General features: G+C 45.4%; 1 protein-coding gene across 1 annotated transcript in view; it reads right to left on the bottom strand.

The window, feature by feature from the left end:
• LOC119436281 (piezo-type mechanosensitive ion channel component 1-like) overlaps window positions 1-15,792 on the bottom strand; it is a 226,650-nt gene that overhangs the window by 195,986 nt on the left and 14,872 nt on the right. The window contains 4 exon segments of the mRNA XM_037703080.2: window positions 1,322-1,502; window positions 4,319-4,640; window positions 5,032-5,177; window positions 15,542-15,668. Of these exon segments, the coding sequence (XP_037559008.1) occupies window positions 1,322-1,502; window positions 4,319-4,640; window positions 5,032-5,177; window positions 15,542-15,668 (776 nt within the window).

Raw genomic sequence — 15,792 nt, 5'->3', positions numbered from 1 at the left:
CCTTTTGAATCGACACATTTTTATACTCTTCCACTCCTGCTATAGTCCCTCCTTGGGCAGCAGTACATGTAAATAAATAAATAAATAAATAAATAAATAAATCATGAGAGTAACAGCATATATTCACACAATGATACAAATGCCACACAACTTTCCAACAGTGTTGCATATTGCATACACTTGTGAGTGTACAGGCAATAATGAAAAAAGAAAAAAAAAAAAAAAACTTCCGAAGTTGGCTAAAGGTCTTAACTTAAAAAATAGGAGTCTTCCAAAATAGAAGACGTTGCACTAATAAACTTTTCAAATTTTTATATTACGTGACTAATGCCTTCAAGCAGTTTGAAGAATGTCTAACTTTATCTAGCCAAATAAAACTTTGATGAAAGGAGTTCTTGTGAAAGTTATGCAATCAATTACCTCTGCAGGCTCACTGAAAGCAAAAAAGACTAGGGACGACTATGAAGGACTGACATTGATTTCACCGCCCACCACCTAAGTCACATGTTTCCATCGTCACCAATTGCATAGTGACAACCTTGCAGGCGGCCTGATTTCATCTTTATTTCTTTTTTTGATGCTAAGTGACCCAGACATTTAGTGCTGGTGGTGGCGAACACAGCCAAAAACATGGTGAGGTTCAGAACTGATGCACAACAAAATAGTAGTGTAGATTTAGCATGAGACTGGCATAAAGATTCTATGCTGGTGCCAAATGCAAGAAGATAACGCGGGCCATCCGCAAAGCACCAGCTCATGGGGCTTAGCGAGTGGTTGACATTGCCAGCGTGATCATAGGTAGGGGCAGCGAGATTGACATTATAGGCACTCACTTTTTTTCATCAGTTTCTATTTCAAAGAGCCTGTGAAGGTGAAATAATTGTCTGTGTAGTTTTCAGAATGACTCCTTTATTTAAGATCTCATTATCTGGCTAGTTGAAGTCGAAGACAGGCTTTAAACTGCTCAAATGCATTAGCCATCTAAGATCAATAAACAGTTATCGCGATTACACAAATTGCTTCTTACCTAGAGGCTACCAAATTTGGACACTCAAATGGTAAACATGACATCATCACAAATGACATTTCCCTCATTTAGAAAACTTGGTGCAGCAAGAAAAGAACACTTCATATAACTTTCTTAATGGTGAAAGAGTGCAGCGTGCTGCATTTCAACAGCTAGCACCTCCTAAATTGTTTCTGCAGTTCTCACAAACTCATTTCATGGTTTCTGTTTTGCCAGGAAATTTTCAGCACCAAGGCACTCAAACGAAAGCTAAATTGCAAGGTCAACTAAGTGACCAATCGGGGCTTGGCTCACCGACTGCTGCAGGAGTTGCAGTCGAGTCACAGTGGCAACAGTAAAATAGAAACTCAGCAACACCAGAGGGCTGACGTAGAGCGTCCAATGCAGTGACCTAAACTGCAGGACCCTTATGTCTGCCTCCGTTGGCCCCGTTGAATTGCAAGCAGGAATGCGCAGTGAAGTCAGCCCCAAAAGCCTGAAATGCAGGCAATGCATGCATTCAGTGATAACCATTTTTAACAAGATCGCACATTCTGAAAAATTCAAAGCATTAATATGATTGAAACTCTTCTATTTTTTCTTATTAAAAAAAAAGCTGCAGCAGTTATCTGTATCAGCCTATACAAGTCTATATTGTACTACTACCAAAATTTCCGAACTATACAAGTTTGAACGCTGAAATTTCGTGGGGTCTGGACTATACACGATCGTAAATCTTAAAGGGACACTAAACGGAAAAATAATTTTTTCTGTATCAGTAGATAACCCTTCCACAATACTAAAAACACCACTCTTACCGCAAGAAGCCACTAGGTAAGCCAGAAAGAAACGAAAAACACAGAAGGCGAGTGGTGATGCCACCTTGAAGTTTCCGCACCAGCTCACTGTGATGTCATGGATTTTGACAGCGTCTTCTAGGTCTCAGTTAATTCTTTAGCGGTCAAGATAGACTGCATTGTGTTCTAAAGGAGCCCAAGACTGAATATGGCAAGTTTCATGAACTTTTACTGAGCCAACGTGGCCCAAATACGAAAAATAACTTTAGAAGTCGTGACGTCACACGGAAGTGCTGACGAGGTTACCGCGCGAAATTTAAAAAAAATTAACTGTGAGCTTCATTTTCTCTTCTAATAATTGACCTATTGCAGTGTAATTAACGACAGCATAGTTTTCTAAGAATACTTTATCAGTCTAAGTTGATTTATTGTTTTGCTTTAGTGTCCCTTTAAGATCGGAGGTGCGCGAACATAACGAGGCCAGATTACCCCTCAAAACTTTTCCTGTGCAAAATTTCATAGCAAAATCTGCTCCGCAATGGTTGTCATGACGCGCAAGCAATATTACTAGCTCGTTCTGATAGCTCGTGGTATAGTTGGGTGTATGAAATTTACGCCATAAAATATGGAATACTGTTACAATATGCAAGCAAATGCTGCACCTTCACAGCATTGTTCAAGCTCAGTGTAGTCAACTATGCAAGCACTAAACATTCTGAAGGTGATGTAGACATCGAGGAATCGTTCATCGTATTCGACATACATCGTATTCCACATACATATAGAAGTATTGGCTTCTATATAGAGTCTAATAAAGGGCCCAGGCTTTTACTGGTTGACAACAAAATTCTTGCAGGAATCGTTCATCGTATTCGACATACATCGTATTCCACATACATATAGAAGTATTGGCTTCTATATAGAGTCTAATAAAGGGCCCAGGCTTTTACTGGTTGACAACAAAATTCTTGCTTACCTACAGTTTACTGGTTGCAGACAAGTTAAAACACATAACTTCTGTCGAAGTTCGTCCCTGCGGACTATTTAAGATAACTTTTTTATTTTAAGCCCAAATTGGCCCCTGCGAACTACACAGGGTGTGGACTATAGTCCAGAAAATACGGCACTGGTACTATTTTATATATAAAAATAAACTTTAGTGAGGTAACCTGTGCCTAAAAACTACATTTTTATCCCTGTAATAGCAGCACCCTGACATTTTGTCTAAAATCTTGAAACAAACAAACAAACAAACACAAGTCTACACAAGTCTACACAAGGTTTCCAATTTGGCTGTACTTTCGGTACCAGTTTTAAACAGTGCCATAAGCTGCTGCACAAGGTGCATGTGCAGGATGACAACTGCATGCATCACAATGTGCTAAAATTCAGTGAAAAGGTCAGCAACATATGACTGGTGTCATTTAATGCAGGTTTTTGAGCCTTTACAAAGTATGCTTGGCAATGTAAATTCTTCTTTTCATTGTCAATGTAAACTCTAAAACAGTAGCAATACATACATGGCAACAAAGTGGTAGCCATGGATGCATGATGTGCAACTTAGCCACATCACACATATTGTAAAACAAACAAAAATAACTGAGAAATAAGTGTTTGGTCATCTTTCCTTAGTATAAAACCTTTCAAACAAATCAATTTACAGCTTTGACCAAACTGTGAAGCAGTGACAACCAGTGCAGCATCATATGTATGAGATTTAGCATACTGTTTTGTAAAGAAAACATTCGCAGCAGCATACATGCAAATAATCGGTTTTGTAAAGCCACCAGTTTACTATTTAATGGCCAAACTTCAGATGGGAGCAAAGCAGCACTTAGGGTGACACCGACTGCAGTGAGCACAGACGGTAATCATCAAACTGAATTACACTGCTCAAGTCTGGCTGCTACCTGCACACAGTCTCATTATACATTCCAGAGCAGTCAATGATGTTTGGGTCAATTCAAGATTATTCTACAGAATTTGCAATGTGCATACAATCTGATAATAAAAGGCCCATTTCTCTAGTAATATGATGACAACATTCGTAAAGCTTCTGGTAAAGGAAACCCACCTTGCACACAATAACATGACCATGAAAGCCAATTGCCAGCCAAAAGTAAAACAATGAACACATGGCATTGCTAAAAACCATAAGTATGTTTCAAGAGGTCACATTTAGGCAAAACACTGAACATACCATACAATGTACTTTCAATGATGCATTATGTAGATATGATTAACTGCTAGAGAAGGATTAAAGACCATTTTTTCATCACACGTTAACAAAGTAAGCTTTTAAATGCATTACACTTCGTTAAAGAAATTCATGGACACCTTTCCTTTATATAAGGTAGCATTTTAAATAAAATTACTATCATTATACTTCTACTTAAATAATGCTCTATAGTGTTATGCATGACTGGTTATCTGCTCATCATTGATTCCCTTAAAAAATTCTGTGCAATCCAGACAAGCAGCTCCAGTGCTATAGTTGAAAAACTACAAGGCTAACCTGGCTTGCAGGCTGGCAGGTGGCACCAGCTCCTGGATGTAGTCCAGCTGGTATGTGTAGAGGGTCACAAAGTGCATGGCACTATAAAGCAGCAGCAGTGTGCGCATCACCCGATAGCCTGTCGCTAGTGGACGGTGCATGCCCAGCCACGTGGCCGACCAAAGAAATGCCACGAAGTAGGCCAGTGAACAGAGTGATGCGTGCAGAATTCCTGCAGCTGCCATTAAAAGCAGCACTAAAAATTCACCCAGGAGCATGAGGAACGTGTGTCGTCGCCGATGCATACCACCACCACCACTGCGCGGAGTGTCATCAGGGGTGGCTGCAAATGACAAACATTAATGAAGATGGAAGTCTTATTTTTGAATTCCTGAAAAATAATAGCATCAAAGGAAGACAAATCAAGGCAAGTCATACAATCAGGAAAGTTAAAGCACATGTCAAGCAATGTGACAAACACTGCAGATTATTAGACAGTACTATGTCATTAGCATTTTCATTAGTTTTTCACACAAAGCTCAACTTCACAAAAGACACACCTATATACACTTTTTACATACTGAATTCTAATGGCTCTTAAACATTTTTGTTTGAAGGTTTGTTCGTTTCTTCCCTTATAGGAATATGGTATGAATGCAAGCAATAGCCCAACAAATAGTTGCTTCAAACACACAGATCAGCCTGTGAGAATTACAGGTCTAAAATGCGCTCACCAAGCTTTTCACAGATCACCAAGGTAAATACAGCTGCAAATAGCACAACAAAGTCGAGGCCAAGTAGAGTGAGTGCCTCTGGTGCCTTGATTCCATCTGCCCGATGAAGCCCAGCCAGTGCCAGCAGGCGTTCTTGTAGGCCACAGCTGTGTGTGAAACAAGCACAGTAAATCACTGCAACAAGGTTGCTAACTACTGCTGCTATTATGCTTTTAAACCAAAAGCAAAACAAAGCCTCTGACGTACTGAGGCAGTTAAACCATGTCAAATACTAAGCCCACAGAACAACAACCTTACCATGCCTACAATCATATATGCCCCAGTAACAACAAGCATCTGCACCTGTGGAAAACTTGATTATATGCTAAAGATATGAAGAAAAGTATGTACCCTGACGTAATTGCCAAAGTAGCATGAAGAAATATATTCTTCAAGCACAATCTGTGAATCCTTTTCACACATTTAGGGAGGAAAGTGAGACTGCTTTAGGCATAGAGCCGAAGTAAACTATTCTACAGTATAGACCACTTATAACGTAACCGCTTATAGTGCAGGACCGGATACAGCGCGGTCTTTACAGACTCCCGTTAATTTTGCCATAGCACTCCATGTATACACGTATCGCTTATAGTGCAGTTGCGGGAAACGAAATACTGGTTACAGTGCGGCTGCCTGGGAGTACGGAAGTCAGCGGAGACGGCGCACGCTTCCCTCAAACAGGCGCCCCAAGGAGTGCTCGAGGAAGAAAGAGACAAAGTGGAGGAGAAGGGCACGTGGTGCGAACGAACAGCCAGTGAGGCTGAAACCAGGATCTTGAGTGCGAGTTGTGAAATATCACGGCGCCCATAGCAAGTGAGCGCCACTAAACTGCCAACACCGGCCAATGCCCGCTTCACGATAACAGCAGTAAACGAAACTTCAGGGAGCGGGCGGCGCCGGCACATCACGGCGAAGGGCACACATGGAGACAGTGGAATGTGAGGGAGGAGGGCGGCAGGGAAGCGGATTTCGCCTCGGCAACTCCGCCGCTTCGGTGGTACCCTCGCCCTCCCTCCTAGCTCCCTCACCTTCGACTGTCACCGTGCGCGCCCGCCGCCGTGCAGGCGCTGCCGCTCCAGCCGGCCCGGCGCCAGCTCCCCGAAGTTTCGTTTTCTGCTGTTATCGGGAAGCGGGCGTTTGCCGGCGTGGGCAGTTTCTTTGGCCGGCCTGGGACAGCGCCACTGCTTCCCTCTGCGCCATAGCCACAGCGTGCAAGGTCAACACGTGACAAGAAAGTAGAGGAAGCATAAAGGAGAAAGAAGGGTTCACTACCATTTTCTACACGTGGCTACGGTAGCGTGGCTGAGACGGCGGCACGTACACGCAGGTTCCAGCGCAACGCAGAATCAGCGACCTTGCTATTTGAGAGAGGGTGAAATTTCCGCCGCGTTTTTTTTTCTTTTTCGTTCGCGCGCGACGTTGAGGGGTCTCTCCTAAGCTTTTACTCTATGGCAGTGCTGGAGCAATGCCGGTCGGTGGCGCCGCCGTGCGATTTGGTTCGAATTAACGAGATTCGACTGTAAATTGAATACAAACGTTCTAGCCGCATTCCTCGACTGTCGCATACGCGTGGTGGCTCGGTGCACGTCTTGCATATGTGCGGGCTTTGAAAATTGTTTTGTTTAGAGTGCGGTACCACTTATAGTGCGGATATTCGCGACTCCGGCGACTTGCATTATAAGCGGTCTACACTGTATACACTTACTGCTTACATCACACTTTAATGAAACCTATTCAAATGCACTTCAAGCGCAGCATGGATTCAGGCATGAAGCATGTTATATCATGAATATCCTAGCTGGTGGTTCCATGGTACCATACAACATTGATGTGCACACCAGTCAGTCTGGTGTAGTGGACACTCGAGCCATGTGGTTTCCACGCCACTGAAATGCCCTCAATGGAATAAGAGGGGAGACGAGGTGAGTGAGAGGGAACCACTCCATTCTTGAAGAAACAGCAGAGCACTAGGCTTATCTGATGTCATATGCAAATAAGCATAAAGTACAGGAGGATGGAAGGGCCAATTTCGCAGTGTGTGTTTTGCTCCCAACAACATAGTCATGGGGTAGCCTTCAACCAAGGCGCCCATGCTTACACGGGCTTGCATAATTAGTTTGTGATACCATATGACCGCTATCACAGATTTCCACCATGTAACTTGCTTCCTGCTTGACAGTTGAAGCTGTGCTGCACTTGACACACATCTTTACCCTTGCACATTAAATATGATACATACAGTGGAATCTCGATGATACGAATCTCACGGGGTCACGAAAAATATTCGTATTAGCCGAAATTCGTATCATCGAAACACAATTAAAACTAGCTAAACTAAGGGGGGACGCGGGGATCAGATCGCGAAAATCGCGAGAAAAATCGATTTTTGAAAACCACGCGTTTGGTTATCTGCAACTCCTAATCTATGCTGCATCAAAATGGTTTGGCTGAAAACGCACTGTAAGTGCCTGAAAAAGTTTAATTCGTCAGTGCGCAGGGCGAGAAAACAGCTTTAAATCGCGCAAAATCACCCTAGTTCACGGAGCCATATCTCGTATTTCCCGCCACCGAGCGCCGCCATCTTGGTATCGTTCGAAAGCTCAAAGTTTCGCCGGTCCGCTTCTCAATTCGTCCGTCGTCGCCAACTTGTAAAAAACGCACAAACACCAAAGAAGCGCAGGTCTGCGATAGGTAGTCACACAGGCCCTCTGATAAAAGCGGGCCTCCGACTGGCTGCCGTGCTGAAAGGCGTCTCTCCATTGGTTGCTGCTGTGGCAGGGGCAAGATGGCAACCGCAGTTGTCTGCTTCGTAAACCACGCCGGCGTCTTCACTTGACACACAGAATTCGGATTACTGAGAACTCCCAGGTTAGTGATGGATCGTCGCTCGTTGTCCAATAAATTTCGTCGTCGCTCGTTGTCGCTTCGTCCGATAAACTTTGGACGAAGCATGCCTTCGGAATACGGAAGCGCTCCTATGGCAAGAAAAATACGGCGATTAGCGGGAGAAGCGGAGGAGCACCCGACTGAACGAGCGCAACCTTGCACCGTGGATTACGTCACGAGCGCAACCTTGCACTGTGGATTACGTGCCGCGCTATCTTGCACCGTGTGACTCCAGCAACGAAACCCACAATCACCCTGTGCCATCGGCACCGATAACGCAGCCGACGGAAGACGCGCCAATGGAGGCTCCCGTGCCTCGGCGTACGGTCCGCGCGAATCAGCGGAGATCGTATCTTGGTAGACATAGCTCATGGCGACTAGGCAAAATGGCGCAAAAAAGAACGCAGCCCGAAGCACGGCAGCCACTTCGCCCGATGGCACGCGGAAAAGGAGGAAAAGCACAAAAGCAACAAAAGTGCCACCGCTTCAAACTCTTCGCAGCCTCCGCGCTGTCCGGCGTCGCGTCCGCGCCTCCACACCAAAAGAGAAAGGGAGAAAGCGCGTGACTGCGCACTGTTCTCTTTCGCGGCCGTCGGTGGGGCGGCATTTATTCGTATCAACCGACGCGGGTCGAAAATCGATTCGTAACAACTGTTTTCTAGCACGTTGCAAAGTAATGGGGCTCGGCCGGGACCGCATAAAAATTCGTATCATCCGGAAATTCATATTAGCCGTGATCGTATCATCGAGGTTCCACTGTAAATAGTGATTGGTAGTGCACCTGTGACAATAAAGATTTATACTGTAATTACAGAGTCAACAACTATGTACAGTGTAGACTGCTTCCCTAGCAAAAATTCTAATAGAAGTTTGTATTAGTCTAATACAGTTTTGTATTAGTTGTATACGTTTTGTATTAGACCAATAGAAATTTCTATTAGTCGTACTGATTTACCTATAAGACCAATAGGCCCTGTGTATTAGACTTGTTAGTCTTATACAAACAGTGTTGCCTGTCTACTAGTATCTCTATTAGACTAAAAGGTCCTATTGGCCTTATACAGATTGTTGCTGGTCTGATACAACATGTATTGCTGGATTCCACAGCTCTTGTTTGCTGGTGAAAAATGATGAAAAAAAAAAAAAAATAGACTAGCGGACCACTTGCTTGCATGGAGAGGTGTTTCTATTAAATCACTGAATAATTAAAAATTCTACTGTACAATTGTGCAGCAGACTGCATTCGCACGTTTCATTAGTTTCAGCGCACTAAGCTAGTGAAACTGGCCCTCTCTTGGCGACATACACAGAAGCGACGTGTGCTTACATGGTCTTGCCAATTTTGCTTCACTGAGCCGCGTCACGATGAGTCGTTGAGCAAACAGCTAGTGTTTACAGCACAGCGCATACTTCTCCACAAAAAAAAAGGGGAAAAAAAAACAAACCAGCCGTAATCTGCAAGACAGAATCACGGTGCCCGGTCAGCTTACGAACGACTACGACGGTGCAATAACAGCAACCATATTTGTTTGCGGCTGAAGTTTCGTCAGTGTCGTATTTTCTGTTGAAGTGCGCATAAAGTAAATGTTAAACTTTTAACCTAAATTGCCAACTTGATACCGCATATAAAAGGCCGTAATATTTATTGACATCAAAGAGCAGTATCGCAGAGAAGGGAATATAGCGGGCAGGAAGGACATAAAACTGCCACCGTAGTCAGCCGTTGTTGCGCACAGCACGTGTGCCATGGCGGCTGCCATGTCAAGGCGAGGCGTCACGCGAGGCGTGCGTGTTAGTGAATGAACGATGTGTTTTTAAGGAATCCGTGGTGTTAGCACCTGCGCAATCTCATTCGTGCAGTAGTATATTTGGATAGTTTTATCTATGGCTGCTGTTAATACTTCAAAACAATGCAAGGCAACTGTTTTACCCCTGCCCTTCGCAGCTTTGTGGATCTATCAGCGTGCATCGATGTGCAGCGTTTTCCCCGGCGCCGATTTACCATTTCGAGGTAATTATACTTCTTATTTATGCTTCTGTAGTACAGTATGAAGTGTTTTCTTCTTTTTTTTTATCCTGATGGTGGACGTAAGTACAGTACCATCGGGCCGATTGCTGTGTGCGTTTCAGCAATAACATGCCTGTTTCAGACAACGCTGTGCAAGATTTCTGTCTAGAGTTCCTTATATCTGTCTACAGTTCCGACGGAACACACATCTTATGTTGATTTTGTGTACTTTATAATTGTCCTGTCATGTCAGGTAGCATCATTTTTATTATGATAAACATTTTGAGTAGCATATATCAACTGCCCTAAAATATTGGCGATGCACATTATTCAAATTTGAAAGCACATATTGCCAGCTTAAACGTTTAATGGTAGAACTAGCACCCCTGCTATCAACTGTTTCTATATGTGTGTATTTTTGTGCCCCGGTTTTTTTAACCACTTCCTCAAAAGGACGTCCTCTGGTCGAAGTCAACGAAAAGCTCTCAATCAAGATTGTTGACCTGATGAAGATCTCGAAAGAGGAATCTGTAAAAAAACATGCTTTGCTAATAAATTCTTCTAGCAATTTTACCTGTTTTTCGTTATCTGGTGCATTGCAAGATTTTCTTTCACAGCAATAGACCTATTAGACTAACACTAATAGGCCTATTAGACTAATACACTAATAGACCTACTAGACTAATAGGCCTATTAGACTAATACACCAATATCTATTAGACTAATACACTAATAGACCTAATAGACTGTATTAGTGTCAATAACCTAATAGGCTATTAGTTTTGTATTAGAATTTTTGCTAGGGTTATATTGTAAGTCACCGGAGTCGTGAATATCTGCACTATAAGCGGTACCGCACTATAACCAAAACAACGATTTTCAAGCCCTGCACGTATGCAAAACATGTAGACCAAGCAGCCGCACGTATCCGAGAATCGAAGCGTGCGACTGGGAGTTTTGCATCCGTTTAAATTTACGAACGTTGAAAGGTTAATGTCCAAGTACCCACGATCTTCGCATGAAGCAGACAAAGTAATAATTTTTAAAAAATTTCTCAGTTTCGCCCGAAAGGCAAAGCATCAATTGCAATAGCAAATTAGTAGAGAGCTGTAAGGAGTAGGCATAGTAGTTTTATCGGCTGCATAAAGTTCACACATTCGCTTACTAACTGAATTAACAAGTGTGGTGTCAACGCACGCAAGCAAACATGAACAGACTCGATGACCGCAGACAACCACTGTCAAAACGCGGGCGTGGGGAAACGCGGCCACGGCAGCGAGCGCAGGTTCGTGCTGTCTATCGCTTCAACAGAAACTGAGCGGCGTAAGCAGAGTGCATACAAAGGTCAGAGCCGTGTGGAGACTGCTTTCAAGATACGGTGCACGCGACAACACGGACAGCCGGCACAGGCGCGAACGCATTTGTTGGCAGAGTAGAAGCCGCTCCACGACTCATGCACCTCCTCCGCATCGCCCTCGGTGATCCCCTATCCCATCGGTGCCCGCACCTCGTTGAGAAGCGTGCTCGCTACCACCCTTGCCGGGGCGATTTTCCCGCGGAAGTCGCATTATAACCGGTACAGTGGAATCTCGATGATACGATCACGGCTAATACGAATTTCCGGATGATACGAATTTTTCCTTGGTCCTGGCCTAGCTCCCTTACTTTGCAACGTGCTAGAGAACGGTTGTTACGAATCGATTTTCGACCCGCATTGGTTGATACGAATAAATGCCGACGGCCGCGAGAGAGAACAGCGCGCAGTCACGCGCTTTTCCCCTTTCTCTTTTGGTGCGGAGGCGCGGACGCGGCGCCGGACAGCGCGGAGGCCGCGACTGGGCGCAAAGAGTTTGAAGCGTTTGAAGCGGTGGCGCTTTTCTTGCTTTTGTGCTTTTCCCCACGCAGGCGTGGGGAAGCACGGCCGCCGCAGCGAGCGAAGGTTCGTGCGGTCTATCGCTTCAACGGAAACTGAGCGGCGTAAGCAAAGCTCATACAAAGGTCAGAGCTGTGTGGAGATCGCTTTCAAGATACGGTGCGCACGACAACACCGACAGCCGGCACAGACGCAAAGTACAAGATCGCGTTTGTTGGCAGAGTGGAAGCCACCCCCCCCCCCTCCCTCCTTCCCGCGCTGCCTTCCCGCTTTGCTCCTTTCGCGTGGGAGATTGCGTCGCCAGTTACCCTTGCACCCGGTTGCAAGATACGCATTTGGTGCCGCAGGACAGCGTCGCCCCCTCCCTCCCTCCCTGCCTCCCTGCCTCCTATACCCCCACGGCCTTTCCCGCGACGGAAGCGCGCGCCAGTCGAGCCCGGCCCTGCTTCCGTCGTGTTTGCTCTCCGCTGTGCGTTCGCTCTCCGTGAAGGCGCACGTCCCCCGCGCGAAAGGCGCGCTTTCACTCGCACACACGGCGCGTGGTGACGATTTTATCGCCCTTGGACTCATGCTCCTTGTCCTCCGCATCGCCCTCGTTGATCTCCTCTCTCGTCGCACCTCGTTGAGAAGCATGCTCGCTACCGCACTTGTCGGCGAGATTTTCCCGTGGAAGCCGCATTATAACCGGTATTTCGTCTCACGCGGCTGCACTGTAAGCGGTATGCGTACACATGGAGTTCTATGGGAGGGTAAACGGGAGTCGGAAAAGGCCGCGTTGTAGCCAGTTCTGCACTATAAACGGTTACATTATAAGTGGTCTATACTGTAAATGCTTTTTACGTGCATGTGCCTGAGTGAGTTCACCTCTGACTCTTTAATTTAGCTACTTTTAATTGTGTTTTTATGATACGAATTTCGGCTAATACGAATATTTTTCGTGACCCCGTGAGATTCGTATCATCGAGATTCCACTGTATTTCGTCTCGCGCGGCTGCACTGTAAGCGGTATGCGTATACATAGAGTGCTATGGGAAAATTAACGGGAGTCTGAAAAGACCGTACTATATCCGGTCCTGCACTATAAGCGGTTACGTTATAAGTGGTCTATACTGTAAAAAGCAAGAACAAACAACATTTTTTAGTCAGTGCTCCTTTCAGAAAAATCCCTGACAAAGTAGGAGCAGAACTCGCATTAAAATTAACCTCCCCTTTAGGCCACTCCATGGCAAATACGATGTTAAGAGGGAACAGCAGATGTTGCTCCTTGCATGGATTCACATGGGTTCGTGCACTGCGCAATACATTGCGCATGCGTTTCTCAAATTGCACTACAGTGCAATCTAACTGGTCAGCACTGCAACCACTGTTGTAAATATAATCTGTAAATAGTTGCTCGTCTAATTGACTCGTCCTTCGCGTAACAATATCACGCTAGACTGCCTTGCCATATCGGTAAATCAGACAGGTCGCTTGATACACAGCGTAAGCGTGCACAGAAAGGGCATGAAGGAGAAGGAATTACTCCAGATCATTCAGGCCTTTGTCGTGCCACACTTCACGTACGCTTTGCCATACCTACATCTCGGACAAACCGAATGGAATCGCCTAGACCGCCTGATACGCAAGGCTTATAAGACGGCCCTGGGACTTCGCTGTAATACCTCAACCGAACGCCTCCTCAGTTTAGGCCTACACAACACCCTAGAGGAACTCCTCGAAGTGCAGAGGACTGCGCAAATATACCGGCTTCAAGGAAGCAGGACTGGCCGTTGGATCCTGGACCGCATTGGGCACAGGGTTTCTCCAATGCGCAATGACCCTGCCACCATTCCGCCAGAAATTAGGAGGAAATTCCTCATCAAGCCACTGCCAAAGAACATGTTGGCCGGCCACCACGATGGAAGAAGAAAAGCGAGCAAGGACGCTCCACAAACTCACGGGTCTAACCCGAAAGCAGCTTACGTAGATGCCGCCAAATACCCAACCAATAACAACTACACAATCAGTGTGGTCTCTCTTCCCAACAACCGGGACTACCGAGTCCCATCTACGCACAGCATGCTCGCTCAGAGCCCCCAAAGCAATTAAAGCCGAAGAGGTCGCCATCACACTTGCAGCAGCGGCACGCTTCCCCACAATTCTAAGCGATTCCAAGGCTGCCATCAGCAAGTTCACTCGTGGCATCGTAGCTCCTACAACGCTACGATTACTTTTTTCGTTCTCGCTTTCCCCCACTCCAAGGCTGCCCGCAACATGCTCGAGGATTCGTCCACCAAGCGGCGGGGCAGGCCTCCGACCTGGAGGACTCGAATAGGGAACCTTTGACCTCGTACAGTGACATCACCACCTACTACAGAATCTCGAGACGATCGAGACCACCACCTCACCCTAAATTGACCAAGTGTCAAGAAATCACCTGGCATCGACTCCAGGCGCATTCGTTTCCTTGCCCCAGATCCTCTCCTACATATACCCGGAGCTAATAGACCCCAACTGTAAGCTACGTGGAGAGAGATCGCCACTCTCAACCACATTATCTGGGACTGCCAGAAGGACCCCCCCCCCCCCCCCCCACTCTCTCATGGCCGCTCCTTCATCCCGGGTATGGAATAATATCCTCGCCGGGACCAGCCTGGAGGATCAGCTCCGGGCCGTGGATAGAGCCGGGGAGGTGGCTGGCAGGCATGACCTGACAGACTACCTCTCCCCTTGAACGACACCTTTTGTCGAATTAAGTTGTACCTACCTACCTATACCACACCTACACCAGCAGTTTCAGGAGCAGTAACTTACAACAAAATCCCACTTTAGCAACAGCAGCAAAACCTGGCTCACTGGTGTATTCCTGGAGAGCACAGTGCACCATTTTCACAATATTATAAAACCTTCCATACTGCCCATTATTATCCAGGACTGTGTCAGGGCAATGCACAAAGAACAAAATGGGAAGGAGAAAATGTTACAGTGCTAGTGACAAGCACAGAAGACCATCAAGAACAAGGTTAAGGCACTTTATGTAGAAACCGATAATCAGGACAAGCATGCACCTCCTAAGCAAGTGACCACTTCCTAAATGCCCATTAATGAAAGGCACTGCATAAAGAACAAAGTAGTGCTCGGAGCAATGTTCCACCAATGGCAGGGCAAAGTTGTTTTTCTAGCCCAATGTAATAAAAAAAAATTCATTTTAACCATTTGAATGCCAACCCTTGTGCACAGCATGCTAGGTTTCCTGGCTTTTTGAGGTATTCATGTAGACTGGCCACATTGGCCAGATGAGCAAATTCCCAATATCTTTGTAGCTGCTTAAATGCAAAGGCATTTTTTAACGTTCGTATAGTGTTGGTGTGCCAATGGGACACATTTGGCAGACACTGTTGCAACTACCCATATTTGCCATGGAAAAATGGAGAATCTTTGAGACTACGTCCGACTATAAACAGCATGGTGTAAAGCATGTTAGTTGATCTCAACAACTTATCAAAACAAACAAACAATGAGGATGAGCACTTTAATTTTCATTTTCTTATCGCTAGTGTTGCTAGGACAGGTATGGCATGTGAGTAAGGTGTAAAAAAATGGATAAATCTCAGCGACAGCAGGGGCGTGTTGTCCTGAAGACATAGCTGGGTGCACTTGTGCACAGCAGTGCAAAGATCACATATTTAAATAAGCTGTTCCATGCTTGATAATAAGTGGCTTACCTGTCAGCAACATTGTGCTCTTTGCTGTAGCTTTGTGTTGATAACAGTACTATTTGGTAGACCACTTGGGCCACACAGAACAAAGTGCTTGCCCCTACAACTGTCTTGAGGTAACAGTTTGTTCGTACTGAAAAACACAAAAACACAAGACCATTTCAAAGTCATACTAAGACAAAATGGTGGTTCATAAAGATAATCTCAAAGTGCTCAAAATCTTTAAGCTGTTCATTACATAGTTGTCATGCAAGTTC

The sequence above is a fragment of the Dermacentor silvarum genome, chromosome 1 (genome assembly GCF_013339745.2).
Source record: "Dermacentor silvarum isolate Dsil-2018 chromosome 1, BIME_Dsil_1.4, whole genome shotgun sequence".
NCBI classification, from domain to species: domain Eukaryota; kingdom Metazoa; phylum Arthropoda; class Arachnida; order Ixodida; family Ixodidae; genus Dermacentor; species Dermacentor silvarum.
This window is presented reverse-complemented; position numbering and strand designations above follow the sequence as displayed.